This window comes from Pipistrellus hanaki, assembly GCF_964339955.1.
Source record: "Pipistrellus hanaki genome assembly, chromosome: 17".
In the NCBI taxonomy this organism is placed as follows: domain Eukaryota; kingdom Metazoa; phylum Chordata; class Mammalia; order Chiroptera; family Vespertilionidae; genus Pipistrellus; species Pipistrellus hanaki.
In genome coordinates, this window is record NC_140519.1 from 46,199,869 (window position 1) to 46,227,184 (window position 27,316).

Below are 27,316 nucleotides of genomic sequence, written 5' to 3' on the forward strand. Positions count from 1 at the left end.
CTCCCTCAAATGGCTGACGCTCTCCACTTCCTACCGGAGGATGATGACCTCAATGGTCAGGATTAACGCTGACTGCCCAGCATAGCTGCTGGCACACTGTAGGTGCTCATTAAACGTTTGCACAACAAATGAGTAACTACAATGTATGATTAAGGGTCTGAGCAGTCATCTAACAGCTACCAGGCTCCGTATACTCCACCTCAGCATCTGAAGACTCTCACCCCGTTTTCCTAACTGGGGGGCAAAACTTCTACAGGGTTGTGCCTCAGACCATTTCTCTATTCCCCCGCCCCACCTGCGGCTGCCCGGAAAGAGACACAGGGATGTGCGCTGCCCTTCCCCTCCTCCTCCGCAGTCTGAGCAGACTCTCCCGAAACACACATCGGCAAAGCCAGGCCAGAAAGGCTAGCCACGGAGCTGCAGGCCGGGGCTCAGACACCTTTCCATGAGGAGAGGAGGGAAACAAAACACGGTTCTAGCCTGGGCGGTGCAGCAGGTGCACGAGGGTCTGGGGTCTCCCCCGTCCCACCCCGCCCTGGCAGGAAGCTGTCAGCACCCCGGTTCTGCAGGTTGGGAGACATCCACACCCCCCCGAACCCCGCCTGCCCGGCCAGTCCTGCTGGAGACACTGAGCACCTACTTCTTTCTGATCCAGCTGGAGAGAGGACTTTATTAAGTCCCGGAGGGCGGTCAGCTGTTTCTTTTCTTCATCCTGGGTCTGTTTTATCTACAAGAGAAAAAAAAATTACTTCTGTCACTTACCTTTTATGCCTTTATGAGCAGCATTTAATTCACCCCGATACACCACACATCGAACTACTTAATGATATAGCTGATTGCCTTACTCAGATCCTTCACGTGGTCTCATTTTTTATATGAGATGCACAATGTTCTAATCCTGTGAAGGTTCCAGTGGGTTTTGAGATGAGTGAATAATGCAACATGCTTTCTTATTAAATAACGTCTCTAGGCTAGATAATTAAAGCTCCGCTTTAAACAAAGCTAAGAAATAACGTGGAGTCATTTGCTCCTGGTTTTTCCAAAGGTGGTAGTGACACCACGCTGACCTTGAAGGCCCAGAAGAGAACCTTGGAAAGCGAGGAGCTAACCCAACAGGCCCACGTGAGGGCACAGAGCCCTACCCGAGGGCAAAGGCTGGCTGCCTTTTCAACACGTGGAACCTGATCACAACCAGAGCCATGCTCACTAAGAGAAAAGCAGGACAAGCTACATACTCTCTGAAGTGAGACAAAGACACACAGCATTATCTGTAACTCCAAAAACCGTATTTGAACATATGTAGTTGCACTCATAAAACATATATGTGATTTTTTAATATTGCCAAGCGATTTATGGGGATAAAGGTTGACATTTATACATATGCATTTAGTTTTTTTCCTCAAAGAAGTTTTCCTTTTGCTATTATAAAAGCAAAACCTAATTATGTGAAAAATATAGAGGAAATATAAAGCAAGCAAGCCCCCAAAATTCATAAACTTAATCAGAGACAGTCCATTTTTATCCTTTCACAATAAAATCATTCTTTTTGCGAATGCTGACTGAAGGGCACCCGTGATATTACATAAACCCTGAACAGAGAGTCATCTAGAAGCGACCATCAGACTCTCCTCCCTGCTCCTCCCATGCTCCCCAAACACTCTCTGGAACATTCCATCACTGATGTCTGAGTAAAACTGAAAGTTTATCTGTCTTTACTGGACACATCACTTAATCGGTCTTCTTGTCTTTAACACTCTTCCAGTGCAGGTTTCACATTTACTGATACTTGTCTGCAGAGCAAGGTAAATGCATTATGTATTTCATAAAGAACTCACGTTATATAAGTCAGCAGCCAATTTTTCAATGTATTGTTTCAACTTGTCAGCCGTTTTCAAGCCATCTTGAAAGAAACTACAACGGAAAACATCAGAGTACAAACATGACATGAACCATAATTACCAGAAAAATCCAGAAAGACATATTTACTCTCTACCAGGTATCTACACAAAACATGTATAAATCGGGTTTCAGTATTTTGTAAAAGATGTGCCAACCAACACGCATGGGCACTACGGACACGTGCCAGCAGACATCACGCAGACAATGCAACCGCAGTCGCTATCCACGCAGTGCCTCCCGCTGTCACTCCACACGGAGCAGCTCCCCTGGTTGTGTCTGATCTGACCTCAAAAGAGAGAGGAGGACACACTACCTAGCGGGGTACCACGGACCCTACCCGGACACTCCGAGGAGAGATGGATGGGACTAGAAACAGAGGCGGAGAAGTCAGGCCCCAAAGGTCCCGAGTCCTGCCACACACCTGAGGCGCAGGATCTGGGGTCAGGGCACCGATGACCAGGAAGGCTTTATCCTACCATGGACACAGGAGGTGCCTTACTTGAGGGGAGCAACCTGGCGTGGCTGAGCACTGACCACACGCCTAGCACACTTGGCACTTCACATAAACTGTTTTTTTTTTTTTTTTTTTTTTTTAAATTTTAATCCTATCTAATAAAAGAGTAATGTGCAAACTGACCATCACTCCAACACACAAGATGAATGCCCCCATGTGGTCAAAGATGGCTGCCACAAGATGGCCAGCAGAGGAGGGCAGTTGGGAGGGACCAGGCCTACAGGGGAGGGCAGTTGGGGGCAATCAAGCCTGCAGGGGAGGGCAGTTAGGGTGACCAGGCTTGCAGAGGGCAATTAGGGGTGACCAGGCCTGCAGGGGAGGGCAGTTAGGGCCTCTACTGTATATATGTATGTGTCTGTGTGTGTGTATATATATACTACACACACACACACATATACACACACACACACACACACACACATTTCTTTATTGATTTCAGAGAGAGGGGGAGAGAAAGAGAGAAACATCAACAATGAGAGAGAATCATTGACTGATTGCCTCCTGCACACCCCACCCTGGGGGTGGAGCCCACAACCCGGGCATGTGCCCTTGGCCAGAATCGAACACGGGAAACAGGCACATTTTCACGTAAAAATTACCAGAAAGCCCACAAAAGTAAACCAGGAAAGAAAACAAGGAGTGAAAAAGCAAATGTGGTGTCACAGAGCCTCCGTCATAAAAAGGGGGCCTGGCCACATGAACAAACTAAAATGGGGACCATGGGCGCCTCTCACAATATACCAGCCACCCAGGCACAAGGGCAGTGTCCCTGCTGCCCAAATGAAAATAACAAAGCCCCAAGCAGGAGAAAGGGGCACCATGGCGCTGTCACAAGTGAGATGCCGAGGGAGGAGGGAGGGAAGAGGGGCGCCGGGAAGGCCTCCAGGGACAGGGACAGTGTCTGCAGGAGGGGCTGAAAGGCCGTCACGGCAACGCCAGCTTTCTAGGTAGCAGCGATTTCAGGGAGCCACGCAGTTGCACTAATGTGAGTGGCTGATGTGAGAAAACACTGACTATGGCCAATACCGCTTCACAGGAGGCAGCTGTGGAAGGCCTTTATCTCCCTGCGCAGTGACCGAATGAAGACCGGACAGAAAGAAGCAAGAAACCACAGTGCAGCCGAAACCGGTTTGGTTCAGTGGATAGGGCATCGGTCTGCGGACTGAAAGGTCCCAGGTTCGATTCTGGTCAAGGGCATGTACACTGGTTGCGGGCACATCCCCGATGGGGGGTGTGCAGGAGGCAGCTGATCGATGTCTCTTTCTCATCGATGTTTCTAGCTCTCTATTCTTCTACCTTCCTCTCTGTAAAAAATCAATAAAATATATATTTAAAAAAGAAAAAGAAAAGAAAAGAAACCGCAGTGCGGGCCCTCCCCTGGGATCTGTCTCACCATGGCCACATGCCACTTACTTGCACTGGGCGTGGTAGTACTTGATGAGATTCTGCAGCAGGTCCACGCCCTTTTTGGTCTTGATCTCGTTGACTTTGATGAGATACTGTGGGAGTAAAACAGAAGTGGATGCTGTCACTGCCCACGGGGCTCTCGGGCAGGGTTTCGGGGGGCAGCCCCCGCGGCGAGTCTGCGCCAGGTACTGGCCTCGGCGGTCCTCAGGGTGTGTGAGCTAACTTAGGGGATGCCCATCGGCACAGGCACTAGTGGACAGTGGGTAGTACGTTAGCACCTTATAAACGCCCGTGATTAGTTTACTAGACAATTAAAGATCCACACAGCAAAGCATCCTGGGATAGCGGACTTAGTTCCTCTGGCACAGTGGCTCTCAAACTTAAGAGTTCAGGTCGAGACCTGCAAGATGGAGGATTTTTGCTGAAAACAAGTGGAACAGCACTCTCTCGAAGGGATACGCCGTGAGGCATTAAAACTTTTGAGACCAAGGAGGCGAGGTAGAATTTTTGCTACTAAAAATGAAAGGAGGAAAACAACACGTTAGTAACTTAGGCACCAAACACCACCAGCTCTGATTTTCACAACTGGCCGAGGTTTTCTGTTGGCACTGTCTGCCTCTTGTCCACGGGTTTCATTGTGTGGGGGTGTTCATGAGCAGACAAGTTCAAGAAGGGGCCAAAGGTTTATTGGGATAGGGGGAAAATTAAGGAAGAAAACCTCAAAATTGAGAAAACTCTATCCATTTTCATAGTTTCCCAAAAGCACAAAAGGAATCCCAGTGCTCAGCGTCAATGTCAGAAGGGGTAGGTCTCTCGGTCAAGGTTGCCGGTGTTCAGGGAACACAGTTTGAGAACCACTGCTGTAAGTTGAAGGAGCATGCTTTTGTTGCATTTTTTTTTTCATGACCTCAGAGGCTTTCTCAAATGACCACTTCATTTAAACTTTCTTTCAAACTAGACACAGGGTTAAAAACAAACAAACATGCTCTACACCTGTACCAGTAAAACCAGAGTCACCCATGTTACCAAAATTTGCCTTTCCACACTCATTCACAGGCAACAGGAAGTTCTCACCCAAGAGTCCTGCTTTGGCTTAGAGCCCCACAGGCTCCAGGCTCAAAACAGAAGGCAACAGGGGCAGGGGCGATCCCAAAGGCTTGGAGAGAAACAAGATTGGAGTCCTTCAGTAACTGCCCCGCCTCTCCTGACCAGACCCAGCCGCTCTCCGGCTCGGAGGCCGCTGCCCGCAGGAGGCCCGGCTAGCCAAACCCCAGGCGAGGGAGTGGCCGGATCCCCGCGCACCTCGCACATCTGCAGCTGGAAGAGGCGCCGCTCCTTCTCCATCTCCTCCGCGATCTCCGCCCCTGTGATCTCCGTGCGGATCATCCCGTGCTGCTTCGCATGCTCTCTCTTCTCCTTCTCAATTTTCGTGCTGGAAGGGAAGCAGAAGCCACCATTAACACACACACACACACACACACACACACACACACAGAGGCACGCACACACGCACACACAGCTTCCTTTTGGCGAGAACTACCCAGATCTGTAGGACTTCAGTGGACAAAGCACATCTTGTTTTGCTGTTCCTGTGTCCCACAGAGGAGCTGTATCCTGCAACAGGTCTAGAGCAAGTGTTTTTCTCCCGTTTTGTGAGCTTACACCCCCTCCGTAAGGACTCAGTTCTGTGTGGGCCAGGTGTACCGCCACTGCCTGGGGGCAGGGCAGTGCTGGGTCCAGGCGTGAGCGTTCACGCCCCGCCCTCAGAGGACGATGAGGTGGCCCACAGCCCTCATCTACGTCAGCCGGCCACGGTCGGAGCCTCTTTCTTCCCAGCTGCATCTGTAACTGTCAGTGCACCAAAGTATTCCTAAGACAGCAACTCTCAGACAACGTAGTTATTACGTCAGCAATCATGAGAGTAGTGAGTAGTTTCGGAGAAAAATATTGAATCCTCAATGTTTCTTTCGCTTGTCATTTTGCTGTTACTGCCGCCTTCGGAAATGCTTTTATCCTCTTATGTTTACAGTTATCAAGTTGTCAGCCAACGGTTTTATTAAGTGCTTTCAAATCTATCTCCCCTCCCGTCCCCCGTACAGCCTGGAGTCAGGCGACTTGGGATCATAATAATAAAGGCACGTGCAACGCGCCATGCAGTCACCTCCCGACCCCTCACAGGAACCGCCAGGCAGGCCCACCTTTTAATTAATTATTTATTTATTTAAATATATTTTATTGATTTTTTTACAGAGAGGAAGAGAGAGGGATAGAAAGTTAGAAACATCGATGAGAGGGAATCATCGACCAGCTGCCCCTTGCACACCCCCTACTGGGGATGTGCCCGCAATCAAGGTACATGCCCTTGACCGGAATCAAACCTGGGACCTTTGAGTCCCCAGGCCGACGCTCTATCCACTGAGCCAAACCGGTTTCGGCCAGGCCCATCTTTTAGCCCTTACAAGCATGCACTACACTACATTTTGTCCTTGTAAGTTAAGGGCTTTGTCTTTTTCCCAATCAATCTTCTTCAAAGGAAAATCATGACGACATAAAACAAACAAAAAAACACTTACAACTTTGTCTCATAATCTTTCCAAGCTTTATCAAATGGCTTCTTCAGATCCTTAGAAAAAAGAGAATGAAACGGAAATTAAATGTGCTGTTGTTAAAAGGTGAGTGAATAATTCTGAAATAACATCCTAGCAAAACCACCCTCCTCTTTGGGATGCCGGAAACTTTATACAGAGCCACCTGCACGCACATCACACTATGACTCCAGACGGGAGGCCTGAGGTCGGCAGGGCGAGCATCCTGGTCACGCCTCGGTGACGGGGGACCCAGGGGCCCGCGGGGTCCAGCAGTGATGGAGCCCATGCCCTGCCCACCCACCAAGGCCCTCACTCTGCCTCCAAGTGTCTGGTCTTGTTCCCCGGTCAACAACATCCTGTGAAGTGGCATTCCCTCTCGTGATCCTTTCCCAACAATCTTTTTTTATGCTGAGAATGTTCCAGTGCCTTTCAAATACAAGTACCCTATGATCTTAAAAGAGAAAAACCCCGATCCTTCCAAGTTACAGCGAAGACCAGGTTCCAGACACTCACTCCTTTGACTCCCTTGAGGTCTCCTTTCAGCAGGGAGTCCAAGGTGAAGATCACGTTGTGGCTTAGCCCCTGGAGCTGGAGACAAAGCAAAGGTGGAGACAAAGCCGTCAGAGAGAGAGTGCCCAGGGCGGGAGGCCAGCTACTGCTGCCCTCCCCACGCACCAGCGCCAGGCGGCACCCGAGGCATCTGCCGGAGGACACCTGCAGGTCACCCAGTGGAACCCACTGGAGGGAGGACACCTGCAGGTCACCCCATGGCACCCACTGGAGGGAGGACAACTGCAGGTCACCCAGTGGAACCCACTGGAGGGAGGACACCTGCAGGTCACCCCTTGGCACCCACTGAAGGGAAGACACCTGCAGGTCACCCCATGGCACCCACTGGAGGGAGGACACCTGCAGGTCAGGTGGCCTCACTGGCCCTCCGAAAGCTCCTGGGGGAGGGGGGGTGCTGCAGTGCGCCCACACTTGCCCCAACGATGCCTCGGATCATAGCTACAACTTTCCTGGTTCCCCCTCCTGAAATGGCAGATCTTACTTTTTAATAAATGTATACTTTTACTGATTTCAGAGAGGAAAGGAGAGGGAGAGAGAAATAGAAATAGCAATGATGGAGAGAATTGCTGACTGGAGCCCACAATCCAGGCCTGTGCCCTGACTAGAATCAAATGGTAGCCTAGTTCATAGGTTGATGCTTAACCATTGAGCCATGAGGGCTGCGCAGACAGATCTCACTTTGACTTTTTTTCCCCCCAATGCCTTGGCCAGAGCAAGGAGAAGATGATACAACTGGCGTTCACATCCTTGTTATATTCTTTTTAAAAAATTTCCTTTTTATACTCCTTTATGGCATTTACCATGATCTAAAATTATCCAGTTAGTGTATGTGTGTGTTCGGCCTCCCTGACCAGAACGTAAGGTCAATGAGGGCAGACCCATGATTTTCCTGCTGACAACTGTCCCTCAGCGCCCAGATTTCGTGAAAAGAACAAGGCATTCAGAAGGCGCCGTCTACAGCTAGAGTGCAACTTTCTTCTGAGCCAGTGCCTGGGTCTCTCTGATTTAAGATGGTACTGACTCTACAGAGGAGAAGGATGAAGCTTGTCCATCCAAGGGAGGGATGGGCAGGTGAAGGGTCAGCAACACCAGGCCTGAGCTGGCTGCAGAGTACACTCTCTTCAAGAACTCCTCAGACAGTACGCCCTCACTAACAGCATCGGTAAGTTCTGCACCTTTAAGCGAAACGAGGCAACAAACCCATCAACAGGCTAACCGATACGCTAGTAAACAAGGGATGGGTTCCCACAGCATCTCGTCCCCATTAAAACAAAACACTGATGTTCCAGGACCTGTTAAACCGTGGAGAAACCCGTGTCAGTGGCATGGGACCAAGACATCACCCACCACTTACCAGGCACCTATTCTCGGACACCCTCTGGCCCAGGGGCTGGGGAGGCAAAGACAGATAGAACACCATTGCCGCCTTCACAGAGCTCATGCCCCAGGGATGGGCAAGCACAGTGAGAATGCAGTCAGCAAGCCCTCTTCCGCCCTAACACCGCGTGCTGCACCACAGGAGGGGGGTCGGGGGTATGAGAGGGGCCAGCACCGTCACTCTCGGGCTGTGTGTACGCCCCTCCTGAGGTCACCTCTCACGAGAGGAACTCTAAGCTATGAAGAGGAGTGAGTAGTGCACATGGGAAGTGCTGGCTTACTCCCTGTCACTAGGGGGTGCTGTGCACACGCCCGTCTGGGAAGGATTTGCAGAATAAGAGAACAAGGTACATCATGCTCCAGTTATCTCTGAAAGGACCCGGCACCCTGCTGAGGCCAAGTCCCCCCGGACACTGGGTGGGCAAGGGGAGAGAGGCTTGTAACTCTGTACTTTTCTGCGTTTTTTTTTAAAGTTTGGTAAGACGCACTATATTGTTAATTCACAAAAAGTAAAAATTCTAAAACAAAAAATGAAAAGACAGTGATTATAAACCACTTATTTTAAAAAATATATTTTTATTGATTTCAGAAAGAAAGGGAGAGAGAGAGAGGAAAAAAAAACACATCAATGATGAGAAAATCATGGATTGACTGCCTTCTGCCAGCCCCACACTGGGGATGGATTCCTCAATCCGGGCATGTGCTCTGACCGGGAACGGATCCATGACCTCCTGGTTCATAGGTCAACACTCAACCACTTTCTAATGCCAGGTCACCAATGCCTCAAATCCTTGGTGAGATGAAGCAGAAAAAAAAACACCCAGAATGTTATCTGAGCGCTGCATGAGAAAGTAACAACAGAAGAATTATGAAATCCCGTGGTTAGGACTGAACGCGGGGGTTTGAAGGAAGAGTCCCTTGCAATCCAGGGCCCGACCACACAGCAAACACAGGACACAGGTCCCTACCTCGCAGTGGCGTCACTGCGGCCGGCTCGGGCAGGGCGGTGGGTGCAGACGCCCCTGTGGGAAGCCTCAGGGGCTGAGAATTTCCTGTGGTTACACACACACACACACACACACACACACACACACACACGCGCCCGTGGGGCTGATAAGAAAAACCCAGCAGGCTAACCAGTGTGTATTACAGATCCAGTGTCCCCAATGGCAAGGGCACAACTCAAAACTCAGACTCGCCGAAACTGGTTTGGCTCAGTGGTAGAGCATCGGTCTGCGGACTGAAGGGTCTCAGGTTCGATTCCAGTCAAAGGCATGTACCTTGGTTGTGGGCACATCCTCGGTAGGAGGGGGGTGGGGGGCAGCTGGTCGATGTTTCTCTCTCATCGACGTTTCTAGCTCTCTATCCCTCTCTCCTCCTCTCTGTTAAAAATCAATAAAATATATTAAAAAAAACAAAACAACAAAAAAAAAACTCGGACTCTTCCCCACCTGCTCCCAGGAAACGTAGGTTCATTGGTAAAAGCTGGCCAAGGGGCTGCGTTAGGGAAAGGGAATCGGAACCACCTGTCATTACAGAGACACAGCGGGACGGCAGGAAAAGAGGCCCCTCTTCTGAGGAGATGTTCAGGAGTCACTCACCGGGAGACCAAACCAGTGTCCGTGGCGATTCCACCCTCAGGGACCTGTTTTCTCCCACACCCTAAGGCACTGCTTGGGACAGAGAGGAACCCCGTGACTTCGCCGCGGGGGGGATTCTGTGATTTTCCTGTTAGTTTTGTGTGTGTGATTTTAAAATATATTTTCTAGTTCCCTCAGGAACACTTTTCACGGCCTGAGCAAGACCTGCAAACTGTGGTGCAGCCATAGCGTCTCCACAGGAGACTGCTGAGCAGGCAGCAGGATATGGCGACGACATGGGGGACGGACTTCCGGTCGCCCCTCCACTGTCTTCAACGGTTTTTACTGAAAAGCCTTGCAGCCTGGTTGGCATGGCTCGGGGGTGAGCCAGAAGCTCACGGCTCGATTCCCGGTCAGGACACAGGTCCGAGTGGCAGGCTCGAGCCCCACTGGGGGCGTGCAGGAGGCAGCCAACTGATGATTCTCTAATCATGGATGTTTCCAGCCTTCTCTCCCTCTCCCTGCCTCTCTGAAATCAATACAAAATATTTTTTAAAAGTCTTCCAGATCCGTCACTTAGCTATTTTTCGTTTGTTTTACTAAAATTCTATTGATTCCACTCCCATTGCCTCAACTGTACTCCACGTCCTTCCCTGCCACGGTGATGTTGAGTTAACAAGTTCTTTACGGGATTCCACATGACGTGAGGCTGAAGAGCGTGTTTTAGAAGCACATCCTCCCCGTGTTGCTGAGCCACCAGCACAGTCAAACCCCTCGGGGAATGACGCCGAGGGACGGTCAGTCCAGCTGCTTCCTCCCTCCCAGACGGGCCGTTTCTCCCCGGACCACAGCCATCGAGCCCGACCACGAACTCGGGATAAACCAGTTGGGAGGAAGCTGAGGTCTAGCTTTTCCCGGTGCAAAAGGGACTTGTGTGAGCAAATAAGCTGTAATTAATATTGGTTTTGATAAAAATAACCATTTACCCCTTACAACTACCAGATAGGGTACCAATAGCCCCGAAATCCCGGCTGTTGGTAATGACTTCACAGTGTTCCTCTATGGACACACACACACCCCTTCTGTCCTGATCTTTTTTACCTGACCTTATAGCTTCACCACGAATGAAAGGACCTTGCTTACCTAAATACTGACCCATCTCTCCCCTCTAGAAGGTGAAGCTTAAGGGAGGTGTCTCATCGGTTCAGCTCACTAACTGACCACATCCCACGGCAGGAGCCACGAAGCAGCCGTGGGTCCCTGTCCTGTCTGGCCACCATGTGGCCTGTGGTGGGTGTCCGAGCTGCCCGAGGAGACAGGCAGAGGGACGGTGAGGGGCAGTGAGAGAGCAGCACAGCTCAGCGATGGCACCTCCACGCCGTGCCTCTGTTAGCTTTGTCGCCTACGTTAATTCTGACACCTCCCTCCACTGCCCTCCTCCCCTTCACAGGCAGAGACGGTTTCCTGAAAGTGAGGCGGATGCCGATCCAATTAAAACAACGAGCCAGCTCCCAGCAGGTGACCGGGCCAGCTCCTCAGTACCCATCCTCAAGCACCTGCAGTGGCGCCATCTCCCTACACCCAGTGCAGCTGCACACAGCGGAAAGCGGGACCACCGGGAAGGGCAGCTAGGAGGCGGGGGAAGGAAGTTGGAGGAACACGGGCTTCTCCTCAGCTGGGCGCAGCCATGGCCTCCGGGTGCTGCAGACCCAGGGAAGGGTACTGCTGGGCACGGGGCTCCCACCCCTTCACCCAGGCCGCCCTGCCCCGGAGGTGGTATGCTCCTGATTGAACCCAAAAGGGCCTCGGGCTGTGATACTTCCCCAAACAGGAAAACACTGCGAAGCACATAAATAAGTGAAAGCTGGGCTCTAAAACAGCACCATAGCATAAACCTGACGGTGCTAAAAGTTCAGGAGTAAAATAAAACACGTAAAAAGAGGTATGTGAAAACTGAACAATGGTTAGAGGACACGGAGATATAGATAAATCTCAACTCCCTAGGAGTGGGGGTTAGTGGTGATTTTTATTTTAGTCCCCTTTTCCCTGTATTTTATACGTTTCCAAGAGTGCCCTGGTATTATTTTTGTATTCAGAAAGTTATTAAGAAGAAATGTGACACAGAAACACAAGAGGGCGATATGATCGACCAGCAGCCCATTTCTCACTTCAACGTGTGATCTGATTTAATACAAGACGCGAACCAGAGGGAGTGGATAAAGGGGAAAGTCATTAATTAGGCGATGGATTCGGAGGAACAAAGGTGCAGCTTCTCTCCAGCCCTAGGGGATTCTGAATCTCTGTCCGGAATGACCATCCTCATTAGTGGTTCTCAAAACGTGGCCCTCAGGCCGCCAGCAGCGTCCGCACCCCCCCGGACGCGTGTTAGAGCTGAAATCTCAAACCGGTTGGATGCTCAGAGGGCGAGGTGCAACCACGATGTGTAAACGAGGCTTCTAGGCGAGCCGGATGCCAGGTCTCCTGGGCACCACTGCCTGGGGGAGTCCCACATCCCTCAGAGAAGACCTCACCGGGCTGCGGTCGGAGACAACGATGGCGAGGGGAGAGCAAAGGTGAGCGGCTGCTCCGGAGACCTGGAAAAGGCCCGAGGGAAGGCGGGGACCCAACTACTCCATCGTGCCAACGGCTTCGGAAGGACAGGACTGAATTTAAAGGGAAAGCATGGTTCTCCAGGAAGCTTTACAGAGGAAAACGGGCGGGTGTAGGAGAATCGGGGAACACGAGACTGCCTTCATGCAGAATGAGGCGTTATGTTCTGATGAACTCACAATTGAAGTAAATGCTGGGTTACGTTTAGCATCATCTCCCTACGTCAAGAATGAAAAGGAAAGCACTACTTTCCTTTGCATTTCTGCAACATCTGATTTCATTTCAGGATAGCTGTAAGAACAGGGGGAGCGGCGAAGACTCTAAGACCCAAATAAACGGGAAAGCAAAAGGAAAGAGAGCCTTTCTAGCTTCACGATGGTTTGACAAAGACATCCCGACCCTCAAGACTTCTTTATTGTGCTTGAAGTAATTAATCACTTAGTTCGCAGCGATCAATTTTCAGAGATTTAATTTCATTTCCATGCATGTCATGTGTGATTTGTTATGTTTACGCTAGAACAAAACCACGCTGCGAGTGGTATCAAATCACATCTTCCTTGCCTTCACTGAACATCTCTATCACCATTATGTTTTACAACATTAAGCTTTTACTCAGGAAGCACCTCCAAGACACACGTTAAAAACGTAATAAATTAAATCAATGAGCACACAGGCTTGCCACGTACAGAGAAAGGAACACCTCACAGTACATGCCGTGTCTGTGTAAGAAAGCAGACCTGCCCTGACCGGTTTGGCTCAGTGGATAGGGCGTCAGCCTGCAGACTGAAGGGTCCCAGGAACTTTAATGTGGAACATGTCCATTTATCACAGGAGGGAAAAGAAAACCTCCATCTTAACCGCCTCCACCCACAGGGCTGCACGGCTTTGCAGAGACTGTCCCGTGACACACGTGGGCAGGGACGTACCAGGACATGAGGGGATGTCTGGGGTCACACCGAACCGCCCCACGATGCATCGCCATTCTGCGAAAAGAGGAGGTTTTTTAAACCCAGGGCACCCAGTGGCTGCCAATTCTCCGTTGAGTGTACCCAGGCTCTCCACAGTTTTCAGGGTTTCAAAGAAGTTGAGAAATCATCTGCCAGCGATCTACATCCAGCCTGTGCCTGTCCAGCTATTCTCTTTTGAGGGGGAAGAAAGGAAGAAGAAAGAAAAGATAAAAGCATCCTCAACCCAAACCACAATGCCCTGCAGCCAGACTGCAAACAGGAAATGCTAGGCAGATGGAGAAATCTTCGCTGGGCTTCCCGGCTCCGAAGCAACGCTGCCCTAGACCTGCTGGGGGCGCTTGGGCTCTAAGGCAAACTCTGCTCTGCTGGAGGCTCAGGGACCACGGAGCCAGAGGCAGAGGGTCCTTCTGGGCACCGCCTGCTAACCTCACACAGGGTTCGCATGTAATTTCTAAAACTACTGCTCCACGGGGGCTCTTGGGGCCAGTGGTTTCCCTCTGCCCACGGAGGACCTATTTCCATCCACGGCCATTCCTTCCCGGCCCCGCTCTGTGGTTTGGTGATCGAACGGAGGCAGTGGGCTGACTCCCGGCCTTGCCAGCATCGCGGGCCATGCAGGCCTGACCCGGGAACAGAGATTCCCAGGCAATGGCCTCACTGCTTCCCTTGAAAAGGTGAAAAGGAAGATGGGATATCATTTCCGTTTTGTGTTCATCACATGAGTAACAAAACATAATTGGAAACAGCTAAAACTCAACAGCATCCTTTCTTTTTGTTCTTTCGCATTCCTTTTGTGCTTTTTGTTTGTTTGTTTTTGTTTTTTAAAGACAAGAAAGCTGCATTATAAAGAAAGCCTCGTTCATGAATACGTTTAACTACGAAAGGGCATTCAAAGTAGAAAACCAGGAGCTATGAAGGCATGGAAATAAGGAATAGCCCCTGCTTCAGCAAAACAAATAACGTGATGTCCGCAGACGGCTTTGAGTAGGAAGGCATCTTTGGCTGGAGGAAGGATGGGCTCAGAGAGATTGGTAAGCCAACGAAAGGAATATTTATCATCATGTTTTAAAATGCTAAGGTCACCTAGCATACACCACCAACCAAAAGCCATCCATGCACTTCAAACCTTGACACCAAAGCCTTGTAAACACCATGGATGGACTGGATCGTGTTCGAGTTCCTGTGGCTTCTCCCCACTGAGGGGCAGCCTTCCCCAGCCACACGCCCAGGCCTGGCAGGTCCACTCCTGGAGGAAACAGCTAGTCACTTCACCTTTGCGAGATGCCGACCACATAAAGGACTCTGACTAGAGGGAGAGATACCGGAGAAACGAAGAGAGATTGCAGTGAAAGGAAGAGAGACTACAGACTGGCGGTGAAGGCACGGCAGAGAAGTGAGGGTGGGATTTTGGCCTGAGTGGATGGCAGACACACACAGCGTGAAGGGCCCTGCCGTGTGGGGAGGGATGGAAACGGACTGGTCCCGGAAACGTGCTGAAGCCAAACAGATGGGTCTCCTGGAAACGCGAGGTTGGCGCGGAATCCCTGGGAAAAGAGCGACCTGGGCAAACAGCTTCCTCCCGGCAGGCCCTCCCCAGCCACCGCCAAGGGAAGGGCGTCTGCTGTCACTTCCTTTCTTCCCGCCACACCTCCCTCTGAGCTACACCACCAGCAAAAGGGCAGCGGAAGCCCAGAGGAAGGAGAAATGAGAGGGCCCTTCTGAATAGAGACTGAAATATTGTAAGATTTACAGAAATATCATGGATGTATCAAAAACTCCTAAAGGCGAGGCATACGTATGAGCTGAGGTCAAAACGACCCTTTGAGAGTTTTAAAAAAATAAGACGTATTTCTACCTTCAACTTTCATTTTCTTTAAGATTGTCACTTTAAGACGAAGTCAATGGAGGGAGAATCCAAGATGGCTGCTCGGGTAGGCACCTAGCCGCAGCCGCACGCAACAATTTCAATAAAATACAACTAAAATATAAAATGGACATTACCCAGAACTACAGGAAAGTCAACTGACTGGAAATTCTACAACGAGAAGCAAGGAGAAAACCAGAAGGAAGCGCGGAGGAGCTGTAAAAGCCCAAGGTACGGAGACACGTGGCGCGCGCGGAGAGTACAGAGCCGGAGAGGAGGGAGGCCGAGTGCCTGGCTGGCGTTCCCTAGCGGGAAGGAGATAAACACTCGGACTGTGCTGGGCCCCCAACTGCTCTGAACCCCCGTTCTAGGCCAGACCCTGGGGACCCAGGCTCATCCAGAGGGAGCTGGGCTGTAAGGCGGTACCCGGGGAAGCAGCGAAAGGAGGTCCCAGAGGCGCGCACACAGCGCGCAGAGAAGGGCCGGCCGGCTGTGCCGTGGGATTGCCCTGGCGGGAAGGAGACAGGCTCCAGACTGCTCTGAACGCCACCTCCAACTCCACTTCCAACTGAACTGAACCCCAGTTTCGGGCCCATTGCGGGAGAGCTTACACTGTTTGGTAGCAGGCGAAAATCGAGGGCACCTTTCTCTCAGAGGCGCTTGCAACAAGTACTGAAGGACCCTGAGTCTCAGGAGTCGCATAGGGCGGGGCTGACTGAAGCCAAAGCTGTAGGCTGCACCCTGAAACCCCGCCCCATCAGGAAAGCTGCCTGCGAAAATGCCTAAACCAAATAGATCACAAACGAAAGAAATGGAGGACAAAAAGCGACTGGATATAGAGTTCAAAACCACACTTATAGGGTTTTTCAAGAGACTCCTAGAAAAGGCCGATAAAATAAATGAGACCTATGAGGATATGAAAAGGGATCAACAAGAAATGCTAAGGGATCAACAAGAAATAAAGAATACATTGTCTGAAATAAAAAATATTCTACAGAGTCCTAAAAACAGAATAGAAGATCGCAAGAATCAAGTCAAAGATTTGGAACATAAAGAGCCAGAAGACACTCCTCTGCAGAAGCTAGAAGGCAAGAGAATCCAGAAAATTGAAGATAATGTAAGAAACCTCTGGGACAACTTCAAACGATCCAACATCAGAATTATGGGGGTCCCAGAAGATGAGAGAGAGCAAGATATCGAAAACATACTGAAAGAAATAGTGACAGAAAACTTCCCCCACCTGGGGAAAGAACTGGACTTACAAGTCCAGGAAGCACACAGAACTCCAAATAAGAGGAATCCAAAGAGGACCACACCAAGACAAATAATAATTAAGATTCCAAGAGCAAAGGACAAAGAGAGAATATTAAAAGCAGCAAGAGCTAAGCAGGTGGTTACCTATAAAGGAGCACCTATACGATTGTCAGCTGATTTCTCAACAGAAACCATGCAGGCCAGACAGGAATGGCAAGAAATATTCAAGGTGATGAATAGCAAGAACCTACAGCCAAAAATACTCTACCCAGCAAAGCTATCACTCAGAATCGAAGGTCAGATAAAGAGCTTCACTAATAAAAAAAAGCTAAAGGAGTTCATCACCACCAAACCAGAATTATATGAATTGCTGAAGGGGGTTCTTTCAGAAGAGAATGTAAATAAAGATAAAAATTATGAACAACAAATACGTAACTATCAACAAGTGAATCTAAAAACCAAGGAAATTAAAAAGAAAAATCTGATGAACAATATTAACTGTTGAATATAATAGAATCAGAGGTATGGAAGGGGAGTGAACTGATGATTCTTGGGGAAAAGGGAAGAGGGGAATGTGGGAAGAGACTGAACATAAACTGTGCACCTATGGATGAGGACAATGGGGAATGGGGAAAGGGCAGAGGGTGGGGTGGGAAGGGGGGGGGGAAGGAACACTTGTAATAATATGAACAATAAAAATTTATTAAAAAAAACAACAACAACAAAAAAAAACAAAACAAAAAAAAAACAAAACAAAACAAACAAAAAAAAAGACGAAGTCAATGGCCTAAATCACCAATGAGAGTTAAACTGCAGGAAGACAGACACATACACTCGTGTATTTATCCAGCACAACAGGGGAGAAATATTCTGATTTGTCAGCTATTCGGGTTAACGTTCTACAGAAAGGTTTCATTTTTCCAAGATTCCCTCTTTAGGCCGCAGTGCCTATCGGACATCTGAACAGCTGGCCGGGGTCAAGGCATCGAGTGTGAGATCTGGGAGGCCAAGAAGCACTATGCACAAGAGATGGGGCAGGGAAAAGACAGAGACTGCTCCGGCTCCTCCCTCTCCTCTCCCCTCCTCTGGAAAAGGCTGGGGGATCTTTTCCTGGGGCACCTTCAACCTCCCTGTGCTCCTGCCTTGCGGGACTCAGGAGGTCAAGCCGCTTCTCTCTGACTCTGCCGATCTCCCTACTGTCACCGGGCGGGAGGGACGAATTCTAGGAGTCTCGCCGTGGCCTTTCTTTACCTGTGACTCCATGCTTAGGACTCAAAAGCTGTTTGGCTGTAAATAATAAAAAGACCACATAGGAAACGGCTTACCAGATTTTTCAGCAGGGTGGACAGCTCCTTCGTGAGAGTCGAAAATTTGACGAAAGCGGTGCCGAGGTCCGGGTTGTCTCGACTTAAAAAATTACTCCCGAACTTGTCCAGAACTTGGGCGTAGTTTTCTTCATTTTGTACATGGTCTGAAAAGGAAGAGACAGAGGAGCTGAGCTGCTGTGAACACGGATCGGTCACTGGAAACTCCCCGCGCAGAGAGAGACGCCCTCTATCATTCACCGCACACGCCTGGGTGATGGTTTAGCATTCTCACTCTGGAAGGAGGTTTCCCTTTCTCTGTCGAAGCATTTTGTTCACTTCTATCCCCATCAATCCATGGACTCCCCACAGGTGGAGGGGTCCAGTCATCATCCAATTTGCAAGCAAGTAAGAAGCTACCATGACCAGGAAACGCAGAGAAAGTTCTCCTTAGAAAAGCCCACCCTGGAATGCCAATGAAAAGTCCACGTGTTCTAACACGAATCTCCCTGCACCGAGTGTTCATCTCCGTCCATTGTGCTGAGCCCTGGCCCCGCGGTGAGCACGGTAAGTGACGTGCTGCCACCGGACTGTCCGCCTGGCACGTGCAGGACGGAGGCCTGTGCAGCGTGGCGGGCCTGGCACGGGCCCAGGGGGTGTGCGCGGAGGTGAAGGTGGCCTGTGCCCGTGGAAGCATTCCAGATGCCACGCCCACTCTCCACGGCCACCCCCTCTTCTCTGTCATGAGGACAGGGAGACATGGATTTGTACAGAGGCCCACAGGAGACGTGTAATATCTACTGAATGACTAAATGAACAAATGTGCATCTAACACAGTCCCAACTGTTAAGACCCTATCTTTAAAGGCCTATAAATTCAACCCCTTTTTCGTTATAAAGCCTTCCCTCAGCGGGCCCTGATCCTTCCCTGCCCGCCATCCTCTGAGCCTCCTCCGTGGTATTTCCCGCCGTGTCCCATCATGTTTGAGTGAGCAGAGCTCTGTCCAGGCCCCAGACCGCGAGGGACAGGATGGCTTCCGGCTCACCTCTGGTCCCCACCCAGCAGCCAGGCCCCGCGGTTTTCCGTGGGAGGCGCAGGAAGCGGCGGCTGGCGTGGATTTGCTGACTTCCCTTCCAGGAATGTAAGACGCATTCCCTTCTTAAGCCTCCTCGGTTGTTGGACAATCAAGATGAAATGTAAAGTATTTCATTCTTATCCAGCCGGTGTGGCTCAGCGGCTGAGCATCAACCCATGAACCAAGAGGTCCCCAGTTCGATGCCCGGTCAGGACACATGCTCGGGTTGCCGGCTCAGTCCCCAGGAGGCGATGCAGAAGGCAGCTGATCAATGTCTCCCTCTTATTGATGTTTCTATCTCTTTACCCTTTCCCTCCTTTCTCTCAAAAATCAATAAAAATTTTTTAAAGAAAATATTTCACTCTCGAAGACACTCCCCTCCCCCCGGGGGCCAACCACAGCGTAGGGGCAACGGGCACTGGGGAAGCGGAACACGGTCTGCACCGAGGAGGCAGGCCCAGCACAGGCCATCCAGGGAATGGAACGAGGCCCGCAGCCTCCCGATCGCCAGCACGTTCAGTATTCACGACGCCCACAGTGGAGGTGAGCTTTAGGCCTGGGACAGGAACAGAGAGGAGGCGCAGCTCTGCTTGCTGCCGGCGTTCCCTCCAAGAAGAGGCTCAGAGACACACAAGAGAAGGGCCACATCGGCTGGGCAGACAGGCGCCGGGTTGGATCTCTCTCTGGAGCTGCTGACACCCCGACACCTTCTGCCGGAGGCCTGAGGGCTCCCTCACACTGAGCCTCCCATCCGACGCCCGACAGAGAAGAACCGACCACCTGTCTGCCAATCGCTTCCACGCGGAGCGTCTCCGTGGTGAGTAAAACGTAAGCATCAGGCTTTCGGTGTGTTTGCTCGAAATGATGAAATAGTTCAAACGATAACAGAGTACCTGTGTGCCCACCCACCAGTGAAGAGCCCTTTCTGACCAAATGCCTGTCATGGCATCACAGATAACCTTCCCTAGAACTCTGCAAGGGAGAGAGAGTCACGCTGCCTGGGCAGATGAAACGTAACGTGTGGTCTGAGAGCGGCAGAGGGTATGTCAGCACAGGCCAGGGCAGGGAGCCTGAATGTTTTGCTAATTCCACAACTGAATAACCAGACAGTCAGTATCTATACCTATATTTGTGGACATGTGTGTGTGTGTGTGTGTGTGTGTGTATACATTAATCACATATGTATATACACATACCTATGTAAAACTTGAAATAATCCTATGGAGGTAGACACGCTGGGAATTAAGTGTAAGGTGCTTAGAATGGTGCCCGGCCTGTGTATCAGACATAACTACCTCTACACCGATGCGGACAGAGAGATGCATTTAACATCAAACAGCACAGCCATGGATGCCTCCTGTTTTAAGGATTTTTCTTACAGACAGCATCACAAATCTAAGAATGACAATTCACTGGAAAGATGACACAGACACACACACATCCCTCTGAATGCAGTTAGGGTTTACCAAGCAGGTTTCTGACTGACGGGGACAGGGAGGGCGAGGATCCAGGATGCTGGTGGAGGAAAAGGGGAGCTCAGGGCCCAAAGGGGGTGTGTGTGTGGATTACAGAGTACAGTCAGCAATTTGAATGGAATGTAAATTCGGGGGTTTAGCGAAGAGGAGGAAAAAAAACACAGGGAGTTGGAGGGGCCGCAGGGTGGGAAGCGCTGTCACAGACATGGGTGTGGCTGCATGGGAGGCAGGAAGTGGCTGGAGCGGTTCAGGGCATTCCAGAGGGAGGACAGAGCCGTTTTAAGATCCCCACTACCCCCAGCTGCCAGGAGCCTGTGGGGGCTGGGGAGAAAGTGGACACGGAGAAATCTGATCCACCCGTGATGGGGATCCATGCTCCCCAAGTATTTATACGGAAGCCCTGGCCTTCCTGGGATTGCTGCAGGAGGTAAGATAATTCTAAGAGCTAGGGACTCCTTTCAGGCCTGGCAAAAAGGTAAAATAATCCTGTCTTACCGACCAAACCAGAAAGGGCCACTCTGTCAGGATTTCAACTGCCTTGGGCAGCTGAGTCCCCTGCACTAGTGACAAGACATGTTCTGTCAGGTGGAAGGACATTCCCATGTCTCAGTGCTTACCCGTGCAGCAGGCACCACGCCGGGGCTTCCTTTTCCAGTAATGCGGCCACAACGGCTCGTTTGTGAGCTCGTTACTGTGATGATGACCGCGCTGGTCAGCAGCGCCCGTGCAGTGGCCTCCATACTGTGACTGTCCCCTCACACCTTCAAGGCAGGTTTATAGATAACAAAGAGCAACTCCATGGGGGAGGGGGGGTGAGGGGGACAGGATATTAGACTCCAGCTTCATGTGCTTCCAAGCCCCATCTTTCCGCCACCGCTTCTTTCAAGGTCAAATGTAAGGGTACCATCCCGGGCAAACCCGCCATTCATTCTCTCCTGGGCCTTTTGCAGTGCTCGGTCCCCAGCGCCAGCGATTCTGTCGTATAGCCAGGCCCTGGCGTGGGGCTGGGCACAGAGTTAGGGCTCAGTAAGATGCTCACCGCATTATTTAAAGAATGTCCCTGTCCCTTAGAACAGGTCTTTTTCCTTCCTTCAAACACGCTCGGCGCTGGCCCTGCGCCAGGAGTATAAAATACAATGAGCTGTAGCTGCACTAGGAAAGCCGTGTAACATGAGCCATGAGTTACAGCGCCGGGCTGGGGGACGTGGTGCGTCCTTTTATACTACCCTGCACACACGGTGTGGTACGGACCCCGCTTTTAAGATTCTAATTAAACGTGCCAGTAAAATTACAAGAATAATTCTGACATTTATCCTAAGACGCAGAAAACAGAATTATTTCCCTCCCTCTTCTCTAATCCCATCTCCTTGAAATAAGCAAAGCTGACGATCATCTTGAGTGAAATCTCAGAACTTTCTGATGCTTAAAAAATATACACACAGAGACAAAAAGACAGAAATATAAGGGGCTTTCCTCCCCTTTTCTCACTTAAAAAACAAACAAACTGATGGGATATTATTACAAGTTTCTATGGCTTGCTTTTTTCTAGTGAACAAAGATGAAGAAACTCAGCACAGTAAAATACAATGAACTATGTTAATCACGATTACATTTCGTAATAAACGCTACAGCCATTTATATAACTATGCACCTCCCGAGAGGTACAAACAAAAAAACAAGGCTGCAATAAGTGTTCTTCTACACAAGCTCTTAGATGCGGCTACTTTCTCTCTGAAAAGATATATTCACACAAGCAGAATTGTTGAGGGATAGGGTGTGCATTTCAAACTTTTATTAATCTTGCCATGTTTCTTTCCAAAGAGGCTGGCTGTAGCAATCACCTCTCTGATAGCAACACAAATAGGAAAGGGTCTATTTCCCTATAATCTCACCAGCACATACATGTCATTTTTTAATGTCATCAGATGTTTGTGGCCTTGGGTACATGCCTTAGTCAGTTGCAGCTTTAGCTTCTTGGGCTGTAAACCATGTGCAAAGGAAGTAAAGAACCCATTAGAGATGGGTTCCTGTCCCAGAGCAGGGCCTGGCCTGGGCAGACAGCTCTGCACGTCTCTCCAGACAGCTTGGGCTCAGGCACACCTGTCAGCAAATCACTTTAAAGCACACCTTTCCAACCAAAGCTTACTCACTCAACCACTTGTTATGTATAAGTACTGTATACATTAGATGCATAGATCATGCACTAACATACTAGTTGTATCACTTAAAGGCTCCAAAACGCCGTACAATTGACTGAAAACTTCTATGCATGCCATCTGTAATTGCCACCTAGGCATGCCGTCTGTCATTCAGAATACACACGATGAGAAACAATGGTAAGAAACATGGCTAATTAGTGTTTTCTTCTTTTAGCTCCTCTGAGATGTTTATTAACACAGCAAGCATGTGAATAAACATTTTACCTTCACAATGAGAGCAATAAAAGAGCAAACAAACAGAAAATGCAGTTTACCCCCCCGCCCGGGGTGGCCCAGAGCGGAAGCCCCCGCAGCTCTCCGGAAGGAAGGAAAGAACGAGAGCAGGTCTGCGCAGCTATCAGCACGGAGACCTGAGAATAGCCTCCCGCTGTCTGAATGCAGGTGACAACCGGCCGCACCCAGTCACCCCGTCAGCCCGAGTCTTTCTGTCTCGCAGCATCGATTACCCATGAGAAACACCGCAGCATCAATAGCTGCTGGCTGGATTTCCACACCCAAACAGGGCGTCAGAAGACCCATCTGCAGTTACCCTCCCGGCTGAAGACTCAGCTGGCCAGTCCCTCCGGTCCCAGGAGCAGACTTTAACCTGAACATGCGTGGCCACATCCAAAGCACACACCGATTCAGCGCAGAATGACCCCAGAGCGCGGCTGCCTTCAGGTGGTATCTGTGCGGAGACCTGTGATGGGCCTGCTCCCACGTGATGAGGAAAGCATGTGCGAAAGAGGTCCAGGTGAAGCAAACCCAGAGAGGACACCACACGGAGAGAAAGCCCGCGGCCAGCGCCCCTCTGCACTCTGCTACACTTGAAGGACAGCTTTTTCATACAGGAAGAAACAAGCCTAGTGTGGTGAGACAGAAACCATCAAAAGCGAGGTCAGAGTACAACTATGAGGCAGCAAGGGGCAGGCCGGCCTCAGGATCCTGATGGTAATTGCTGAGAAGGGTCTGATCCAGGAGAGCATGGTCCTTAAGGAAACTATAGCAAACAGGATTAGTTGGGAACGACTGGAAAGCACAATGGTGTCACACACGTGTGCCTTTAACGGATGAGCTTTAACTTAGGCCCGTGGTCGGCAAACTGCGGCTCTCGAGCCACCTGCGGCTCTTGGGTCCCTTGAGTGTGGCTCTTCCATAAAATACCACGGCCTGGGGCGAGTCTGTGTTGAAGAAGTGGCATTAGAATTAGTTTTTAAGTTTAAAAAATGTGGCTCTCCAAAGAAATTTCAGTCGTCGTGTTGTTGATATTTGACTCTGTGCATTAATGAGTTTGCCGACCACTGACTTAGTGCATCTGAAAGAACAAGAGAGCAAAAGCGAGGCCCCCATTCCAGTCAATGGGCATGTGAGTGGGGGGTGGGGGATGGAGGTTGGGGATGGGGAGGGGGGAGAAAAACTGGTGGCAATCTCTTCTTTCCCCACGTGCTCACGGGGGTAAGGGGACGGGGGGGAGAGAAGCTTCTTCCTGGACTAAGGATTACTGACTTAAAGGGGTGTGTGTGTGTGTGTGTGTGTGTGTGTGTGTGTGTGAGTTAAATACCCGGGCTCCTAAAGGAATGCCAGTATTTTATAAGCACCAAAGGAGCGATATGTGAAGTGTGCTTAATCGGCAATCCAAGGACTTTGAAGGGTTGTTTTGACTCCAAGGGGCACTTCCTATACACGCAGACTTTAAAACCTCCCTTTAAAGCGTGGCTGGAAGGTAAATACATTTATTTACTTTACGGGGAACTGTAAACTGAAGAGTGCAGAAATCACTACTTGTTCTTTTATTTCTAGTACCTACTCACACCTCCCTAGCACTTAATACATAGGTTTGACCAAATAAATAAAACGCCAATGACCTATATTCAGGTATTTGAGATCCCCTAGCCTGAGCTGAGGACATAGTTTTCGTAAGTCGCTTTCAGACACGGTCATATTTTATAACCTCCTGGTGAGCCCAGAGCGTTCTGTCCACCCCCTATGGCTACATGCTCAGTGAGGGCTTCATCCATGGAGCACTCCCATGTAACTTTCATAATTAAAGGTCTGTCGTTGATAATCTGAAAAGAGTAGCTCATAGCGGACTAATGCTCCTGTCAATAACAATTAAAAATGACAGACAAAACATTTAAAACCACCACGTGGAGCCATGTTCAAGGGGAAACAAATTAGGCTCCATCTTTTGAAAGAAAAAGAGTCAGCGACTGCAGCTTATTTTTAAATTGTGTTCAAGAAACTCCCAACTGGCCGAAACTGGTTTGGCTCAGTGGATAGAGCGTCAGCCTGTGGACTGAAAGGTACCAGGTTGGATTCTGGTCAGGGGCATGTACCTTGGTTGCGGGCACATCCCCAGTAAGGGGTGTGCAAGAGGCAGCTGATTGATGATTCTCTCTCATCGATGTTTCTGTCTATCCCTCTCTCTTCCTCTCTGTAAAAAAAAATCAATAAAATATATTTTTTCTTTAAAAAGAAAGAAACTCCCAGCTTTTAAGGCATGTGCCGGCAGGGGAGAGAGTCGGGGGGTGAGGATGCAGGGGGAGGGACACGCACCAAGGCACAGATTCTAAGTCAGCGGTCCCAACAGGTGGTCCGTGAGGTCCGGAAGGCTGGCCACCACTGTTCTAAATGACAATCTTCTCCAGTGAATGATGTTAAAACCTCGAAGCTTAGAAAAACAGAATGGCGTGGAGAATTTCCCCTTGATCCAGTGAGTCCGCAGAATTCAGTGTTTTGTTTTTAAAAATGTCTGCATACACAGCAGGGAAAGCAAGAGAAAGAGACAAATTCCCAGAGCCATTTTCAAACGAAAGCACCTCCAGGGAGATCACTGGTTTTCCTAGTAAGATTTCTGCTATTATAACACCGACAAGGCCTGTGTGTAACAACAATAAACATATTTTAAGAGTAAGACCCTCCACCGTTCTCCACCAGCTTCTGAATCACCCAAGGGGGTGGGGGAAGCCAGGGATTGGTCATCTCAGACCAGCAGCACAGAGATGCTTCTCACATCTGGGAAGAGCATCACGGGTCCGTGTCACCTGAGCGCTGTGAGAACACAGCACGCTATGGGAACACACTGGGAAACAGACACCGGGGTGCAGCCTCTTGTGGCTTCTCTGGACGAGGCCAAAGCCCTTGGCCAGAACCGCGCGGATTCCACGGAGCCTGCCTCATGGAAAGATCGGCAGGGCCGCTGTTTTACTCATCTGGCCATTTCATAAGAATGCAATGTCCTAGTGCTGCCCACACAAGCTGACCGAGGCCCGGGTGTGTTACAGCCGTCGGTGACGGCAGAAACCGCCAGGTGCCAGCCGTCCGTGAGACCTGGGTTTGTGCCCACATTCCCGAGCCTCCCACAGCCACCCCATGGATTACACTGCTGGTTGCTCACGTGTGATCAACGCGTTCACGAATCATCACGATTCGTCAATATGTAAGCCGTTCACGGAAGCTTCCCCAGGGACCAGTGCGGCCAACAAGCAGCAATTCATTCCCACGTGGTGAGCCCCGCTCTGTGCCAGACAGAGGACGGGCACAGAGCACCTGCAACGGCCAAGGTGGAGCCAGCGAGGCTCTGGCTGCATCGCTCCTCGGTGTGGCACCTGCGTGTGTTAGTCTGGCTCCTTAAGCTTCAACCTCAACATCTATAAACGGGGATATTGGAGACCCACCTCCCAGGCTGGCCTGGCTCAGCTGAGGAGAGCAGCAACCCCCAGTGCATGCCCTGTCCTCCCAGAGGTCCTCCCCTGAGCACCCTCTCCAAGCTGCATCGGATCCCTCTCGCCACCCCCCATGTGCCCTGGGAGCTTTCCTTCATGGCACTTCCCAGTCCCTCCCTGCCACACCTTCTGGTTGGAGGACCTGATTCTCACCTCTCCCTCCCTCCGGGCTGTACAATCAGAGAGGCAGAGATCCTGTCTGACTGTCCGCCACACCCACATCCAGAACAGTAGCCCGTGCTCAGTAAACTTGTGCTGAACCAACTAATAAGCTACGTTGACAAACACACAAAGCACAAAGGGAAGGGACAGGGACAGTCCCCATCCAGGAGCTGACAGACCAGCGGCATTCCAGTCACCAGGGAGGAGTTTTCACTCCATCCCGATACCTGGGCCCCCTGCTTCTGTGTTCTCGGAGCTCTCCAGGCGATGCTGAAGAACTGCCAGAGCTGAGACTCCCTGGTGCAGTGGTTGGCAAACTTTGGCTTGAGAACCGTGGTTTGCCGCTCTGTTGACTAATGAGTTTGCCAACCACTGACCTAGACTCTGGATTGCAATAACTACAGGCTGTTGTTGTTCCTTGTGATTAAGCCCCTATCCCAGTGGCCGGCAAACTCATTAGTCAACAGAGCCGCAGTTTGCCGACCCCTGCCCTGGTCTAATGAGAGAGAGGCTGGCCCACAGTTACAGGACAATGGGATGCATGTTCTCCTGCAGCAGTAAGACCTGGATGTGGGGGTGGAGAGGCCTGTGTCTGCATGCCCCAGGCCCCAGGGCTGGGCACAGGTGACTGCTGAGCACGTAAGGTGGCCACTGAGACTGAGGACCTGAATCTTACATTATGATGGCAATGGGTTTAATTTTAAAAAGCCGTATGTGACTAGAAGCTACTTTACTAGCTCGTACAG

At 50.3% G+C, this 27,316-nt stretch overlaps 1 protein-coding gene across 2 annotated transcripts in view; it reads right to left on the bottom strand.

Moving 5' to 3' along the window:
- The window catches only part of ASAP1 (ArfGAP with SH3 domain, ankyrin repeat and PH domain 1), a 190,056-nt gene that overhangs the window by 38,974 nt on the left and 123,766 nt on the right, over nucleotides 1–27,316 (bottom strand). For both annotated transcript variants that reach the window (XM_084864668.1, XM_084864669.1), the window contains 7 exons: nucleotides 17,957–18,102; nucleotides 6,922–6,996; nucleotides 6,394–6,443; nucleotides 5,123–5,252; nucleotides 3,827–3,912; nucleotides 1,836–1,911; nucleotides 641–727 (listed from right to left, as the gene is read on the bottom strand). In XM_084864668.1, the coding sequence (XP_084720794.1) occupies nucleotides 641–727; nucleotides 1,836–1,911; nucleotides 3,827–3,912; nucleotides 5,123–5,252; nucleotides 6,394–6,443; nucleotides 6,922–6,996; nucleotides 17,957–18,102 (650 nt within the window). The remainder of the gene's footprint in view (nucleotides 1–640; nucleotides 728–1,835; nucleotides 1,912–3,826; nucleotides 3,913–5,122; nucleotides 5,253–6,393; nucleotides 6,444–6,921; nucleotides 6,997–17,956; nucleotides 18,103–27,316) is intronic.